This window comes from Alosa sapidissima, chromosome 14, assembly GCF_018492685.1.
Source record: "Alosa sapidissima isolate fAloSap1 chromosome 14, fAloSap1.pri, whole genome shotgun sequence".
Taxonomy (NCBI): domain Eukaryota; kingdom Metazoa; phylum Chordata; class Actinopteri; order Clupeiformes; family Clupeidae; genus Alosa; species Alosa sapidissima.
Genome location: NC_055970.1, coordinates 34,107,671 through 34,122,480, shown reverse-complemented (window position 1 = coordinate 34,122,480; position 14,810 = coordinate 34,107,671). Strand labels below are relative to the sequence as shown.

Genomic DNA, 14,810 nt, shown 5'->3' with positions numbered 1-14,810 from the left:
CAGCAAAGGGTCAGCAAGCTGATCACACCAGGATTGACGTTTCTCTGGAGGACTGTTCTTTTAAAGACTATCCTTGTGATGAGGATTTTTACCACATTTGTACTGAACTGATGACAGAGCACAACCTCCTGAGGTCCATTGACATCTATCAAATCACTGACCTTTACCTTTACTTCGGGAGTTAGTTCGAGATGGGCTAAGGGATGTGTTCTTACAATCGATCATCATGGTGCTTATAGAGGCTGTGATACTGTTTACCTAAATATAAATTGTTACACATTATGCATAACTAGATAAAAACCCTTTGGAGCCCAATTATAAACTTCATTTAGAATATTGTGGTGGTGGTGGGTAGTGAGGTGTTCTGCCAGCTAAATGCTGTCCCTTAAAATAATAAGTGTTCATTACTAATCTCCAGCGCTATATCTTGGCAATCTAAAGCGCATGGTCACTGGGCTTGTCCAGTCCACATTGGGGGTGGTTTTGTTACCAAACATTATCAAACATCAGGTGCCTGGCGCAAAAAGACGGTTCTTATGTTTCTTAATCAGTCATGGGTGTGTTTTGGGTCTAAAATCATTTAAACCAATGAGAATTTCATCTTCGGTGCGCTGGGTCAAAATAGGGCCCCCTGTGTGCTGAATATTTAGTGTTGAGCAAATGTACTGTTGGCTATTTCATTTCGATACAACTGAAATTAAAACCCATGTTTAATCTATTTTCTGACAGATTTTTGGATGACTTTATTGTATACAACTGTGTCTATTCACTTATTTATTTTAGAATAAAACTGCATTGCATCCATTGCAAAAACATTCCCAGAATCTTATAGCAGTACCTCAGAGCACAGAACATTTTAAGATCATGTAAATTGATGACCGAGTACATTGTATGTAACAAACAATGAATTCATTAATCTCAGCAGTAATACATTATTTCGACCCACATTCATCACAGCATAAAACATTTTATGAAGGAAATACCATCAGAACCTGAGATACACAGGCAACATAACACTCACTCCAGAACTCAGAAAGGCTATGTCTCATAATTCCTAGCCTGGATGTTTGTATCTGTGATTTTGTTGTTATGGAAATGTGCAGTGTCGAAACACATGTCACATTTGTCTTATCTGTCTCTGCTAGTATGGCTTGTGGTGACACTGGCAATGTGTCATCCAAATTTTGTTCTGTATGACCAGAGATGATTTCTGTAGAAAATAATACAATGTTGCTGTCTACTGAAGTAGTCTCAACCTCCAATTCCTCATAGTCCAAAACATCCATTTGTTCAACAACTACACATTGTGGTTGTCTTGCAGGTTGTGATTGTACTGCACATTTCTGATAGAGAGGAGTCTCAAGCTGCTTTCAGACATAGGTGTAAGTCCGCATGTTCTGCGTATGTCATGGTTGGGACGTATATCTGAACAACATAACTGGCCATTTGGAACTTCAAACTTAGCTGGCCGGCTGTTACACTACTCCCCTCCTAGTATTTCCGATGGATATTATGTAAATGAGCTGATGTCTGAACGAGATTCTGTTCATATGCGTGTTCAACCACATTCAACCTGTTCAACCACGTGGAGATTCTGTTTTCTTTCTTGTGTTCAGGTAGAACCTCAGAAGATAGAGTTTAGTGTCAGAGTACAATTGGCCAACTGTTACTCCCTCATTTACGGTGATTTGTTGGTAGCCTAGTCTTTGCGGTTCTACCAGAGGGAAAGAATCGCTGAATGGCTTTTTGGATTAAATCTAGTGATGGCCCGATACTGGCATCGAGCCGATACTGGGCCCATATGGTACTCTTACTCATAAAAATTCCCCGATACCACCCACCGATACTTACAGTTTCCCCTAAATCACTGTAGCCGCTACGCTTTCATGAAGCCTACTCGCCACACTTATTTCAGTCTTGCACTTGAAAAACATACAACTAGCTAGATTCATGTATCTGCGTTGAATCTATGCAGCTAATACCCTCGCGTGTATGGTTTTCTGTTTAAACTATAGCTCAATACCCTGGAAAATCCAGAGTTCTCGCAAGAGCACAATTTGAATTGCCTCTGCGAGACACTCTGGCAATGAGTAATGATGCATGTTACTTTTGCCACTTGTATCAAGGGGTGCCAATCACATCGGTGTATCATTGGTGTATCTGATATAGGCGGGCCAAAGGCAAGCTAAACAGATGACAGTTGTAGTGTATCTGTCGTATCCAATTGCGTCGAAGTCCGGAATCAGTCAGTAAACATTGGTCGTATAGTCTTATCGAATTGCGTGCAGTGAGATTTTCAAATGCACGCTTGGTGCCGCCCCTTGAGTTGGACATTATTCGTGGCCAGACCCTTAATCTTAGATTACCAAGGTCTGGAATCTCCAGGCTAATATCTCACCTAAACTATGCGTGAGTGTAGCCTAGTTGTTGATTGGATGAGAGAACGAGAGCAAACACGAACTGGTGATGGGAGTGTGGAGTGTGGGAAAAAAACTGAGGACTGCAGGATGGATCATTGCTGAGAAGTCGTCGGGAGCAGTGACACAACTGCGGTCACGCTCCTCTTTGGGAGCGTTTCCCACCATCGATTGCAGTATTTTATCCCACTCTGCACAGCATAAACACTCCATTTCAGTCGGCATGGGTTGGCGCACTCCACACTCACACCACCAGTTCGTGTTTGCTCTCGTTCTCTCATCCAACTCGCCTTGACTAGTCGCAACGTCCTCTCTTCCCAGATCCAAAGCTCGCAACTCCTCTTCAGTGAACTCAGGTTCGAAAGGGTAGGGTCTTGGATCTTGGTAGTCGAAGTCATCATCTTCGTCTATCGTGTAATCTTCCATATTCATCGCCATTAGAACTCTTAGAGAAAGCCCACCTGTCAGTGTCAGCCTAGTAGCAGAGAACTTGGTAGTCACGCTGGTGTATTGCCGGAAGTTGAGGGTTTACAGATGCTGCGTGATGTCTTTGCGCCTGGCAGCGGTGCTTTGCCCGAAAATAGTTCCAAATCTAAATGGGTCTAGTAAATCCCTTCGTGTTAATTTGCATTGATATTTGTACTCGATGTGAATGTACAGGTTACGAGAAATAATTATAAAAAATCTTGAGTTATTTGGCTCACTCATCCAACTCTAGGGACTGCGGGGAGTGACTGAATTTCACCTAGGGGTGGCGTATTCCTTTAACATAGGCCCGAACGTTGGGAAGGCCCATTTATGTGAATGGAACTTTCTGCAGCACTCTGAAAAGTGCCTTTATTTCAGTCCAGATCGTCACATTAGTCGGATCATTTCTACTGTAGCCTAAGTCAACAGGCAGATGCAAGACATAGTGCGAAAAATCACCGATCACCACAATTTATTCAATGGCCAATAGTTTAGACAATGCATAAGTCTCGTTCACTAACTCTGCTTTGGCAACAATCAATAAATGGCAGAAGCATCTTCTCTCTTTTCCTCTCTCGCTAGGTGGCCGCTCACTCGACGTTCTTAAAGAAGCCACACCAGTTTTACAAAAGTCTCTGCAGTAGGGTCACGTGGGATCATATTTTGTTGTCCTATCAAATTTTACTGAGAGACAGTGCAAAATAGTCTAGTTAATCATTTGTTTAGTTAAGATATGGACACAGTGCCAGTGTGGAGGCTTGTTTTAATACAAAGTGAAGATCCGCACACTGTGAGCTCCCATTTAAGTATTTTTTTTTTTGGTAACGCCCTTCCTCAGAGGGCCGTAAGGGCTTGAAACGTTACCAAAATAAAAAATACTTAAATGGAAGCTCTACAGTGTGCAGATCTTCACTTTGTCTTGTAACCGTATCTTCGATCCTGCACCTGGATGAATTTTGGATGTGCGTGATAAAACTGTGCTTTTTCAACTGGAAGCTTGTTTCAGACATGATTGTTTGTTTATTTTTTGTTTAAAATAGCCTGCTATTATATATTTTATGTGATACTCATTATTATTTACATTTATTTTAGGTTTATTGTAACAATCAGAGAAGAGAAGAAATTCATTGCAATTTTATGGTAGTTATTTTGTGGTAGAAATATTGGTATTGGTACTCGGTATCGGCAAATACAGTACACAAATGTCAGAGCAATCAGAGCAGAGAAGAAAATTCATTGCAATTTTATGCTAGTTATTTTGTGGTAGAAATATCGGTATCGGTACTCGGTATCGGCAAGTACACAAATGTAAATACTCATACTCATATTGGTTTGAAAAAAAAAATGGTATCGGGACATCCTAAATCGTCTTTTTCAGCATCTTTGTAGACGATGACTTTCCTTGTGCCCCCTCCTAGCTTTGTTCTAACTTGCTTGAAGCAATTCATCCATCCTAACTCTACTTTTGTCATAATCTTCAAAGCATTCTTAGAAGCAGAATTCTGCCCTGAGCTTTTCTTCTTCGTCTCCTGTTTGTCCTCTGCAGTTTGCTGCGCAAACGGTCAAAAAGCCTGGCTTTTCTCCCACTGCCACCTTCACTCCGCCTTCAAAAGCTGATCACCACAAGTCGATCAGCATATGATGGGAAGTAAGGTCTCAGCTGTTGGTTGGTCATAAGAAGTATGGCACGTCTATCAATCTGAGCACAGAGAGAGGAAATGTCACAAAGAGAAACATTTAAGGGATTAAATGCATGTTTGAGTCTATGCAAAACATTCGAGACTCGAGACTAAGCATGGACATAACACTTTTTTTTTTGAAAACAGAAAGGGTGGCGACAGCAAAGCTACAGGGGTTATTTCAAATGGGCAAGCTGTAAGAACAAGGTAGGCAACATTGGTGTGCTTGTCAAAATGTTAGGCTAGTAATACAGCTGTTTAAAGCCATACGTGAACGGTAGGCTACGCTAGAACAAAACTAAAGGTAACTTTATTTATAAGGCTGTATAAAGTTGTCCAAATTAATAATAGGTCGTTGTTAGGCGTTGTTGTTAAGATATTGCATGTGGATGTTAGTAGTGTACTATGTATGGTATAGTGTAGCTTTTTAGCTGACCAATGCACAAACATAACCGGGAAACGGACAAATTATCAACGCGTTGAAAGTTTTGTTTGGGGGGGGGGTCTGTAGGTGGGTGTGCGTACCTGAAGGATGAGCTCATCTAACCGTGAGACTACAGAAGTAGCCTAAAATGTGAAATCGCACTTTGCTTTTCCAGACTTGTGTTCTGCATATAGCTTTCAGCCTAATCTATACAATCTCTGCACCTTATTTAGCGACACTCACCTCCAAAATTGAGATAACTTTACCCTGATGGACTTTGGACAGGCTAGCCTACAATTTTATTTCAGTTTTTCAAAGATACACATTTAAATGTGTTAGGCTAATAAGATAGAGAAAAGTGATTTAGCTTGTTATTGTTGATTCAGAAGTTAGATTAGGCTATGCATGGGAGTTAATCCACAAAAGCCTAGCCTATGGTCGGAACAATGGGATGTCGGAGCAGAGGGTTTACTTTTTCGGAGTGTTTATTTACACCCCTGGTACGAATAGCCTTGGCCACACAGCTGAGCTATTCACACCCTGTGACATATGTAGCACTTGGCTCAATTTACTATACTGTAGGTTATGTCTAGACCAGAATCAGAAGTTTCTAGATAAGACTACTGGAGGTAGATGGATGCAACAAGCTAAAGTTAGAATAATGATGATATTTAATAAGTAAAAGGAGTGAATTAATAAAATGCTATAAATAACAAATAAAGTACAATGAATAGATTGAAATAAATAGAATGTACAAAGTGCAGTGCAATAAATAACAATATCAGATGTTCTATATACGGTTCTATATTCGGGTGCACCCTTATCTTACCTAAGTTCTAAAATATTCAATGTGATTTTTCAATGTTACAAGAAAATAAAAATATATACAATAAATATTCAGTGTATTAGAGTATGTATGTGTATCAATTCAACAAAGTGTTTTATCAATATCAATGGGTTAAACAATCAATGTGTCACAATCAATTAATTCAGTTCATTCAGAAGTTATCAGGAAGGGTCAAGTCAGGGAATAGTCAAAAGGTCAGTCTGGGTCAGTCTTACAGTCCTACCACAGTGGTGTGAAGGGAAATGAAAGGTGAAGGGAAGTTCAGATTCGGGATTCTGGGAGGCTCGCCATCAATTCAGATCTTTTATCCACTATAAAAAAAACCTGACCTGTAAATATACAGGCCAGAAACAATCATGTATCCAGGTCTCAGAGTACAAAACATCCAATAAATAGTCACATCAAATAAATTAAATCAATAAATAAATTATATGAAACTGGTCTATGTTAAAAGGTTTATTAAACATTACCGGAGTTCAAGCTAGCGTTAGGCTTTTATGGTGCTGCACCAGCAGTAGCTCTAGTAGCAAACCTAGCTTAGCATAAACTTTTAACGGAAAAAAAGAACTCACCGAAGCCAGCATTCAATGCAGTACAGGCAGTTCAGAAAGTTGCAGTTATGTTTGAAGTTTTGTCTTCTGGATGTCTACGGTCATAATTATGTCTACATTAGGGGCAGCCGTGCCCACTGGTTAGCACTCTGGACTTGTAACCGGAGGGTTGCCTGTTCGAGCCCCGACCAGTGGGCCGCGGCTGAAGTGCCCTTGAGCAAGGCACCTAACCCCTCACTGCTCCCCGAGCGCCGCCGTTGAAGCAGGCAGCTCACTGTGCCGGGATTAGTGTGTGCTTCACCTCACTGTGTGTTCACTGTGTGCTGTTTGTGTTTCACTAATTCACCGATTGGGTTAAAGGGGTGGTTCAGGATTTTGGACATAGGACCTCATTTCCAAGTAAGCAAGTGTGATATTTATCATTGGAGACCGTTTTCAACGCGTTTCATCCAGTCATTCTAATTGCAGAGTTCGCAGGTGCTAGGCTAGCGCAAGTCAACGGTATGTGCTAGCCTGCCACTAAAAACAGTCTTACCTACTCCAAAGGACACGAGGCAAATTCCAGACAATCGATGTAAATGTCTGTGTTGATAGAATAGTGTAAGAAATACAACTACCCTCGCATCGCGTTGCAATAGTTATACTTTGTTCCCTGAAGTTGGTAGTAGTCATTTTGCATCTCAGCGGCGGACTGATATTACCAAGGCTACTACTAGGTATCCCCATTGGAGTGCGCTTTACTGTTTACTTTTTGGCGCAGTACTACTAACTGGAGCAAGTATAATTCCGCCGCTGCTAAGACACTAGTCCCTCAAAATGTAATGCGATCGTTGAAATGCAAGGATAGAATAATGTTAGAAATAAAACTATCAATACAGACATTTACATCGATAGTCTGGCATTATAATTTATTTGCCTTGGGTGTACTTTGGAGTGGGTAAGACTGTTTTTAGTGGCAGGCTAGCACATACCGTTGACTAGCACCTGCGAACTCTGCAATTAGAAGGACTGGATGAAACGTGTTGAAAACGGTCTCCACTGATAAATATCACACTTGCTTCCTTGGAAATGAGGTCCTATGTCCAAAATCCTGAACCACCCCTTTAAATGCAGAGACCAAATTTCCCTCACGGGATCAAAAAAGTATATATACTTATACTTATACATTACTAGTTATGTATTTAGTCTTGTTCTAATCTTGTAGATATTTCAGTTAAATATGTACCTTCAATCCATTCGATTTAACGTTAGTCCTGTCAGGTTTCCTGTCAGGTGTCGTTTTCCCTCCGGTCAGGTTTATGTTCTCGTTCAGGTTACTATATCATATTAATTTCATTACTAATCATGTTTATCATATTACACCATGTTCTAACTTATTATTGGCTTACCTTTTCTCTTCTTATTGAGTTCTTATTGATAGATTATTCTCGTTGGTTCGTGTTAGTTCGTGTTGGTTCCATAGACGGTAAAAGAAATGGACGAACAGACTCCGTCGTTTTCAATGGGAGGGCATTGAGTCAAATAGAACGATTTTTCAGTTGGTCCCCCCAGTACTGCGCAGACTCACACTTAACTTTGTGACGTTAGCCATAGAACTGAATCTTGTAACTCATATGATAGATACACAGAAATTCTTCTCACACTTCCTTCGCCTTCAAAGTCATCAAAGTTAAACATTTATTTATGTATTATTATTAATATCATCCTCACCAAGTCGTGTTAATGTTGAAGCTACCATACACGATCATTTTCAAAAACAGTCATACTAAAACAAAACAAAAAAGTTATAGCCTTGAAGCTAATCTTCTTTCCACTTTTCCGACCTACGGTCAATCCATCGAAAACCTCGGTTTACTTTTTTATTATTATTAGGTTGCCTCTGCTTAATGCTTTACCTTCACGGTCGTGTATGCTAGGTTTTGCTTGTGAGTTACCGTCATAGACAGTAAGGTGGACTGAGCTTCTTATCCAAACAATACGGTTATCTCCCTACGGCGCGAAAGAGAGATTACGTCAAAGCTAACTTCCCTCCAACCGAACAAGCTAACCATTCTTCTTACGGGTAACCAACGTTACGGACGAGGTAGTGGAGTCTGTTTTGCCTTTGTAGTGTTTATGTGGATTACACAGAAGCTACAATATCGGCACAGGATATATGTTATATGAAGTTATGGTATTTCAAAAAAATCCTAGAATGAATGGGCTTCTATGGGAGTTAGCAGAGAGGTGGTCCCTCCAGCCTACGTCGATTCTTCTACTTCCGGGAATTTGCCTGCCCCCTTGGTTGGTTCGTGTCTTTCGTTTGATTTCATTCAAAAGTTTTTCTGTGGTTGCTGTGGAGACACAGGGGTCGCGCTCTCATTGCCCAGCTGGCTTTTAGAAGTTAACCCTTAATGCACCGGGCTACACATAACAACAAAAAGACGTTGCTCACATGAACAAAAAACATGGCGGACATTAGTTTTTTTATCAGCAGAAAGTGAAGAATTCTGAAAGGTTTCGGCACTAATATCTGTTCAGATTAAGTTTTAGATTGAAAAATTGTGTTTTGTTTTTATAATCTTGGTTCAGTGAACACATACAACCGTCAGTTTGTTACTTAACATACATTTCGTGAATATGACGCTCAGGCCTATAAACTATAAGTTTACCTGCAAACACCCTCTAGTTGTGGAAGTAGGTAGTACAGTGGTCACAGACACGGTTTAGCATGTGGGAGACAGGGGTTTAATTCCCGCATGATGCATTTTGGCAGAGTGAGTGCGCATGTGTACCAACGTCTCTGGAGAGAAGGCGCGCAATTTGAACAAGAAATCGGTTCTCAAACGGAAGTTTTGATTGCAACAATTAGCTAGTTCACGCACCAGGGTGTAAATAGCATACATTAATATAAACACCAGGGTACGAATAGCATCCACTTCTAACTATACATTGATGCAAACAGGATACCTTATTCAGAGTGTCTATTACACAGCTGAGCTATTCATACCCTGTTACATAACAACAAAAAAAATGTTGCTTTTTTATTATTACATTGCGTGATCAATATGCCAGAATAAATGCATAGGGGTGCAAATAGCATAGACTAATATTTGTACCAGACAGAGTATTAATAGAACACATTGCTGTGTGCACCGGGGTACGTATAGCATACATTGATATTTGTACCAGACAGGGTACTAACAGAACACATTGCTGTGTGCACCGGGGTACAAATAGAATTCACTTCTAATTGCACCAGGGTACGAATAGCATACACTGCTAATTGTACCAGGGGTGCAAATAGCCTTTTTTCGAAACTAAGGGACGTCGGACTAGTGGGCTGTTGGACCAGAGGGAATTTTTCGGATTATTGAGAGGTTGGAACAATGGAGCATCGGAGAAATGGGCAGTCCCCATATGTCTGATGTAACAGCAGTTGCCATGGCAACTCTAGCTTGGCCCCCTCATTGCTGCTTGCAGCTATATTTGTGTGATTGATTTTGTGCTGTTAAATCATATCCTTCGTTAAGCCACATTACACCTTAAATCTTAAGGATGTTATTCGATTACTGTTAATGTGCCGAATTTTATATGCTTTTAACTTTACATTTCCATTGATCTACTGTAGTTAGTAGACTGCCTTTGCCGCATGGTCCTTCAAAGCAGCGAATCCTTCAACAAAAGGTTCAACTACTTCAAACTACTTCAGACAGTGTCATGTTACAAGGATTTACATAGACTCAGCTTTTTTAGTCCACTGGCAAGTCTGTAGCCTTGCCAAGTATATAAAACATCACAATTATAGCTTTATAGCCCAGAAAATATAGCTTATATTATAACAGCAAAGTGCAGAAATATTCTAGATGGATCAGTCTATGTCACAAAAAGAGTTTCATGCAGCGACTGAATTTTCATGAATGGAGTTGTTTACTCTAAATTACTGTTTAACTCAGGTGTTCCACCCCAGTGATTCACAAAAAAAGCAAGGCAGAATGAAAAGGCCTTCTCAAATATTAGAAATCCACAATGAAAATCAGTTTGCATAACCGATCATTATAAGGGCTAGCTCTCTGGCAGCTAACATGTGTTCAGTTTAAACTATCCCACACCTTTTTTGGTGACAATGTTGCCAAATAATGTTGCCAAATTAAAGGTACAATGAATGTAGGGATATTCTAGCCCTAGCATCAAAAATTTAGTGAAATGTATTGAGATACATATGAGTAAGTTCCGATGTTCCACGGGTAGCCCAGAGATGAGTTTTGAAAATCTGGAACTTTGAGTTTGAGTGTGGACAGCCCTTTCTTATCTCTTTAACTGTTGTTGGCTACTCAGTGGGGTGTGTTGTGATGTGTTTCTCAGAACTGGCAAAGAGGTAAATGCTTATTGATTGGACTGATAAGCTTTGCAGATAAAAGGCAAAGGACGAGCTCACTCAAATGAAAGCCAGTTGCATTGTGGAGGCAGTTAACTTAAGTTAATTACATTTCTAGGGATTCCTCAGTAATGCAAATGATGATGTCCTTAACACTGTGCTGTATTAATATTATTCAGGCATTGACTGTAATGTCAATCCCCTTGCCTGACTCCGGACCGCATTTGGGAAATGACTGGACACAGCCTATCAGGCTAAAGCATCTATATGCTGCCAGAGATGGACTTCATCTTCAAATTAGAAGGGATGGAAGAGTGGATGGATCCCCTCAACAAAGTGCTCTCAGTAAGTTATTAGTTATACATAACACAGACTTTGCTTCAGATGGGCTTCAGACTGGGTGTTTTAGCTTGCATTAGCTTGCTTAAGAGTCAACCTTACAACCTTAAGTGTCAGCTTCTGTGGTAATTGCACAGTAAGTACATTATAGGCAGCACGAACCAGATAGGTTAGCATAAGTCATAGCATGTTATTGTGCATTCATGTTATTGATGCAAAGACTAGTCAGTCTATCTTACCTTGTGTTCATTCTATTTTATCATCTATGGCTCAGGCTTGATGGAAATACGTCCAGTTGATAACGGCTGCGTGGCCATCAAAGGAATAGCAAGTTCTAAGTTCTTGTGCTTGGAGAGAGAAGGAAAATTGTACGGATCTGTAAGTATTTCATGTAAACAGCCATTCAAATCAGTGAGTGCAATGTTTTAGCCTGTATCAAGACAACTTTTGCTAGTTTGTCCCTTTTTAGTTTATGAGTCTGTTCATTCTGTTACAACCACAAAGTTCTGCTTTCAATTAATGCACAATTACAAGTATTATGCTTTGGAAGTCTATAGACTAATATAGCTTGCTGGTCACAAAGGGACATTATTACAGGTGACTTGGTTACCTGGAGAGTTTTTTACAATAATTGATTTAGAAATATTAAAACAATAATATGACAGCTATGCATGCTTCTAATACAACCTTTGTCCCATTGTGGCATGTTTGCACTGTTAAAACCTCATTGAAAAGAAACAGCATACAGCATAAACAACCTTGGCCTCTGTATACCTAACGCAAACAGCTCTTGAAGAACTTAAAGCAGGGCGGTCATTTAGTGACGACAGAGGGCTGTCACACGTATTTCATGTGCAGTCTTTCATCATCGCTCTCTCTTATCTTTCTCTTTCTAGTACAGCTATGTGAGAGATGACTGCACTTTTGTTGAGCAGATTCTTCCAGATGGATACAACATCTACATTTCCAGCAAGCATGGCACCCTGTTAAGCCTGGGTGTGAGGACCAGCAGCCAGGTCCATGGTCATGAAAAGGGTCTCAACACTCATGCTCAGTTCTTGCCCATGAGCAATAATTTGAAACATACACAAATCTACCACCGTGACTCAGTCCCTCTCTCTGAGCACCATCAGGACACCCCATTACACCTGCAAATAGACAGCATGGACCCTTTTGGAAAGGTTTCTCAGATCTACATACAAAGCCCCAGTTTCAACAAAAGATGACCACTCCTTCAAAGAATGTTCGAGCATTCCACATAAGGACAATGGAAGCCAATAAGTGCTCTGATTCAGATAAAAACAGGTCTGGACCAAAGTAGCGCTCTAGAATCTTTGGTCTGGACTGAGAACATTCCAGTTGGGCATTTGAATATTGCAGACTGGGACACAACTCCAAGTGAATGACTCCAGTGTGTTGATATTAGCTTGGATTTTAAGACAGAGATCTTTTCACAGGGTTTTTACTGTATTTTGCTGTTATTTTTCTCCTAATAAGCTTCATTGAGTAAATTCCCATTATTTCCGCATGTAATGAGCAGTTAGTCAACTGTTTGTTGTCTGATTATTTGTTCTTATACATTTTGTAAGCCTGAAAATTTGTGAGCATTCTTGGTCTGAGACCATCCATTGATTGAGATGTAGGCCTTGTGCATGTTTGATGGATGTTATGTTAAGATGTATTACGCTACATTTTCAAAAATACATGGTCACATGGTTCATATTTGTGAAACACTTCAACATTTTACATATTTAAAGGTTCAGTCTGCAATTCCAATCTAATAGGCCTATGTTTTTTGTCAGATTGTTCCTAATATCCTCTATAGTACGTTCTGTGAATGTCTGCTAACTAAGAAAACTAATAAAATGGGATACAAACAAAGTGGCTTAGAGTGAATCAAACTATTTCAGCCAAACAATGCATTGCTTCTGGAAAACACAAAGGCAGGAGTGTAATATGAGTTGTTGAGCTCAATTATATCAACAGCCTTTCACCAGAATTGTAGACTATGTCTTTAAACATAGTCAGTGATGCCAAATTATTAAATTTAAAAAAGCGTATTCAAGCGCGTTCAGAAATGAAATCTCAAAAAGCGTATTCACAGTATGCCGCCTGTATCGTGTCCAAATACGCTTGACCTCCAAAGTCTAGTTTGTTTGATTAGTATGATCACTCCATAACATACCTGGGCACGGTACTCTGATCCGTGCCTGGCCCACTTGAAGAGGTGGACTCGGGCATGGTTCAGTTGGACTTGGGCATGGGGTGCATTGTGTGGATGGAAATCAATGTGAATTGGCAATAGTATTGGGAATAGGAGACTACAAGGAGGCATTTACATTAACCAGCAAATTGAATAGTCTAGAAAGGATTTGTAGAAGACGAGGGTGAAAAAGAAAAGAACAAGTCATTATTTCCAGAATGAGAATTGACCATACCTCAATAGTTGAAACAGCTACAGCATTTTTATATCATGCAGGAAATTTATCAGAGGAAGAGAAGAGATGTATGCCAAACTCAGAAAGTTCTGTTTGGAAGACATATTAGTCAAAAGTATTTAAGAAAATGTTTTTAAAGTTTTTAAAAATCACTATTTTGCGAACGTTAACAACAGCACATGCCTAATTTGCCTATATTTGCACGCATTTTAGATGTCAGCTTCCACATGATTCTCCAACTACAGGCACTTTTGTGTCCTTGTGGTTGTTTTTGTGGAAAAATATAATATTTTTGTTTCAATCATGTCAATTTGCAAAGGCCAGATCACCAGCATCCTATAAAAAATTAATCATGCCTATATATTGTGATTTACTGCTCTTAGAGGGGCTTTTATCAGTGGATTTGGCTGTTTTGAGCTTGTCCCCAACCCAGACTTGTAACCTTTAACTGTTAAAATACACTAAAAACAAATTAAACCTAGATGATTTTGTACCATGTTTGTTGCAAGAAAGAGTTACATAAACACATACCATTTCAATTTCTAATGCTAATAATATATTTATACTATTTTTTAGAGAAAACATCAGTGTCCCCAGGTTTTCTGTCATTTCCACCACACAACCTATTTCCAGTAATATATACTTTTTTACCTAAAAATGTTTATTTGTTTACCAGGGGAAAACATAGTGTTACTAAAGAGGAAGGTTGATGGCAAATATCAGAGACATATGGTGATCAGAAACTGAAGAAAAATCATTGTAACCATCACTTGAGAATAGAATATTTGGTAACACTTTATTTTAAGGTTCACATGTTAGCCACCAATACCTAATTAATACCTGTATTAGTGACTTGTAAGGCATGTGTTGCAACATTAACCATTTGTTAGGTGTGTATTCACAAATTTCTTGTTCATGACGAATTAGGCCTTTATTATTGATATAATCTTAATAATGACCTTGTAAGCCTTGATCTCTACATACTAATTAGTAGTAAGTACCAAAATAGAATATGCATAACCTACTTGTATACTGTCTGAATAAATCCCAAATAGTAGGAGAACAGTTGTAGAATAAGCAAGTGTACTGTATGGCTCAACCTCATTGCTGCATTTCACTGCCCAGGTTGCTGTGTGAAATAGCACTTAATAACTGGGAGATTGGCTCCCATTCTAAAGTGGAAACTGGTTCCTTGACAGCAAGCACATTATCATCAGTAATACCTCTGCAGAATGTACTTAGTCATGAATTGGTTCCATATTCTAAAGTCAGGCATTATTATTATTAAGA

At 39.5% G+C, this 14,810-nt stretch overlaps 1 protein-coding gene across 2 annotated transcripts; it reads left to right on the top strand.

Annotated features, from left to right (window-relative positions):
* Nucleotides 1–4,375: 4,375 nt before the first annotated feature.
* On the top strand, nucleotides 4,376–12,929 carry fgf19 (fibroblast growth factor 19). 2 transcript variants are annotated; one of them, XM_042061710.1, is made up of 4 exons: nucleotides 4,376–4,771; nucleotides 10,923–11,088; nucleotides 11,357–11,460; nucleotides 11,979–12,929. In XM_042061710.1, exons 2-4 carry the CDS (start codon nucleotides 10,935–10,937, stop codon nucleotides 12,306–12,308), a joined length of 588 nt encoding a protein of 195 aa, XP_041917644.1. In that variant the 5' UTR covers nucleotides 4,376–4,771; nucleotides 10,923–10,934; the 3' UTR covers nucleotides 12,309–12,929. The 2 variants fall into 2 exon arrangements, with proteins under 2 accessions (XP_041917644.1, XP_041917643.1); XM_042061709.1 differs by lacking the exon at nucleotides 4,376–4,771 and having other exon boundaries at nucleotides 10,832–11,088.
* Nucleotides 12,930–14,810: the final 1,881 nt, after the last annotated feature.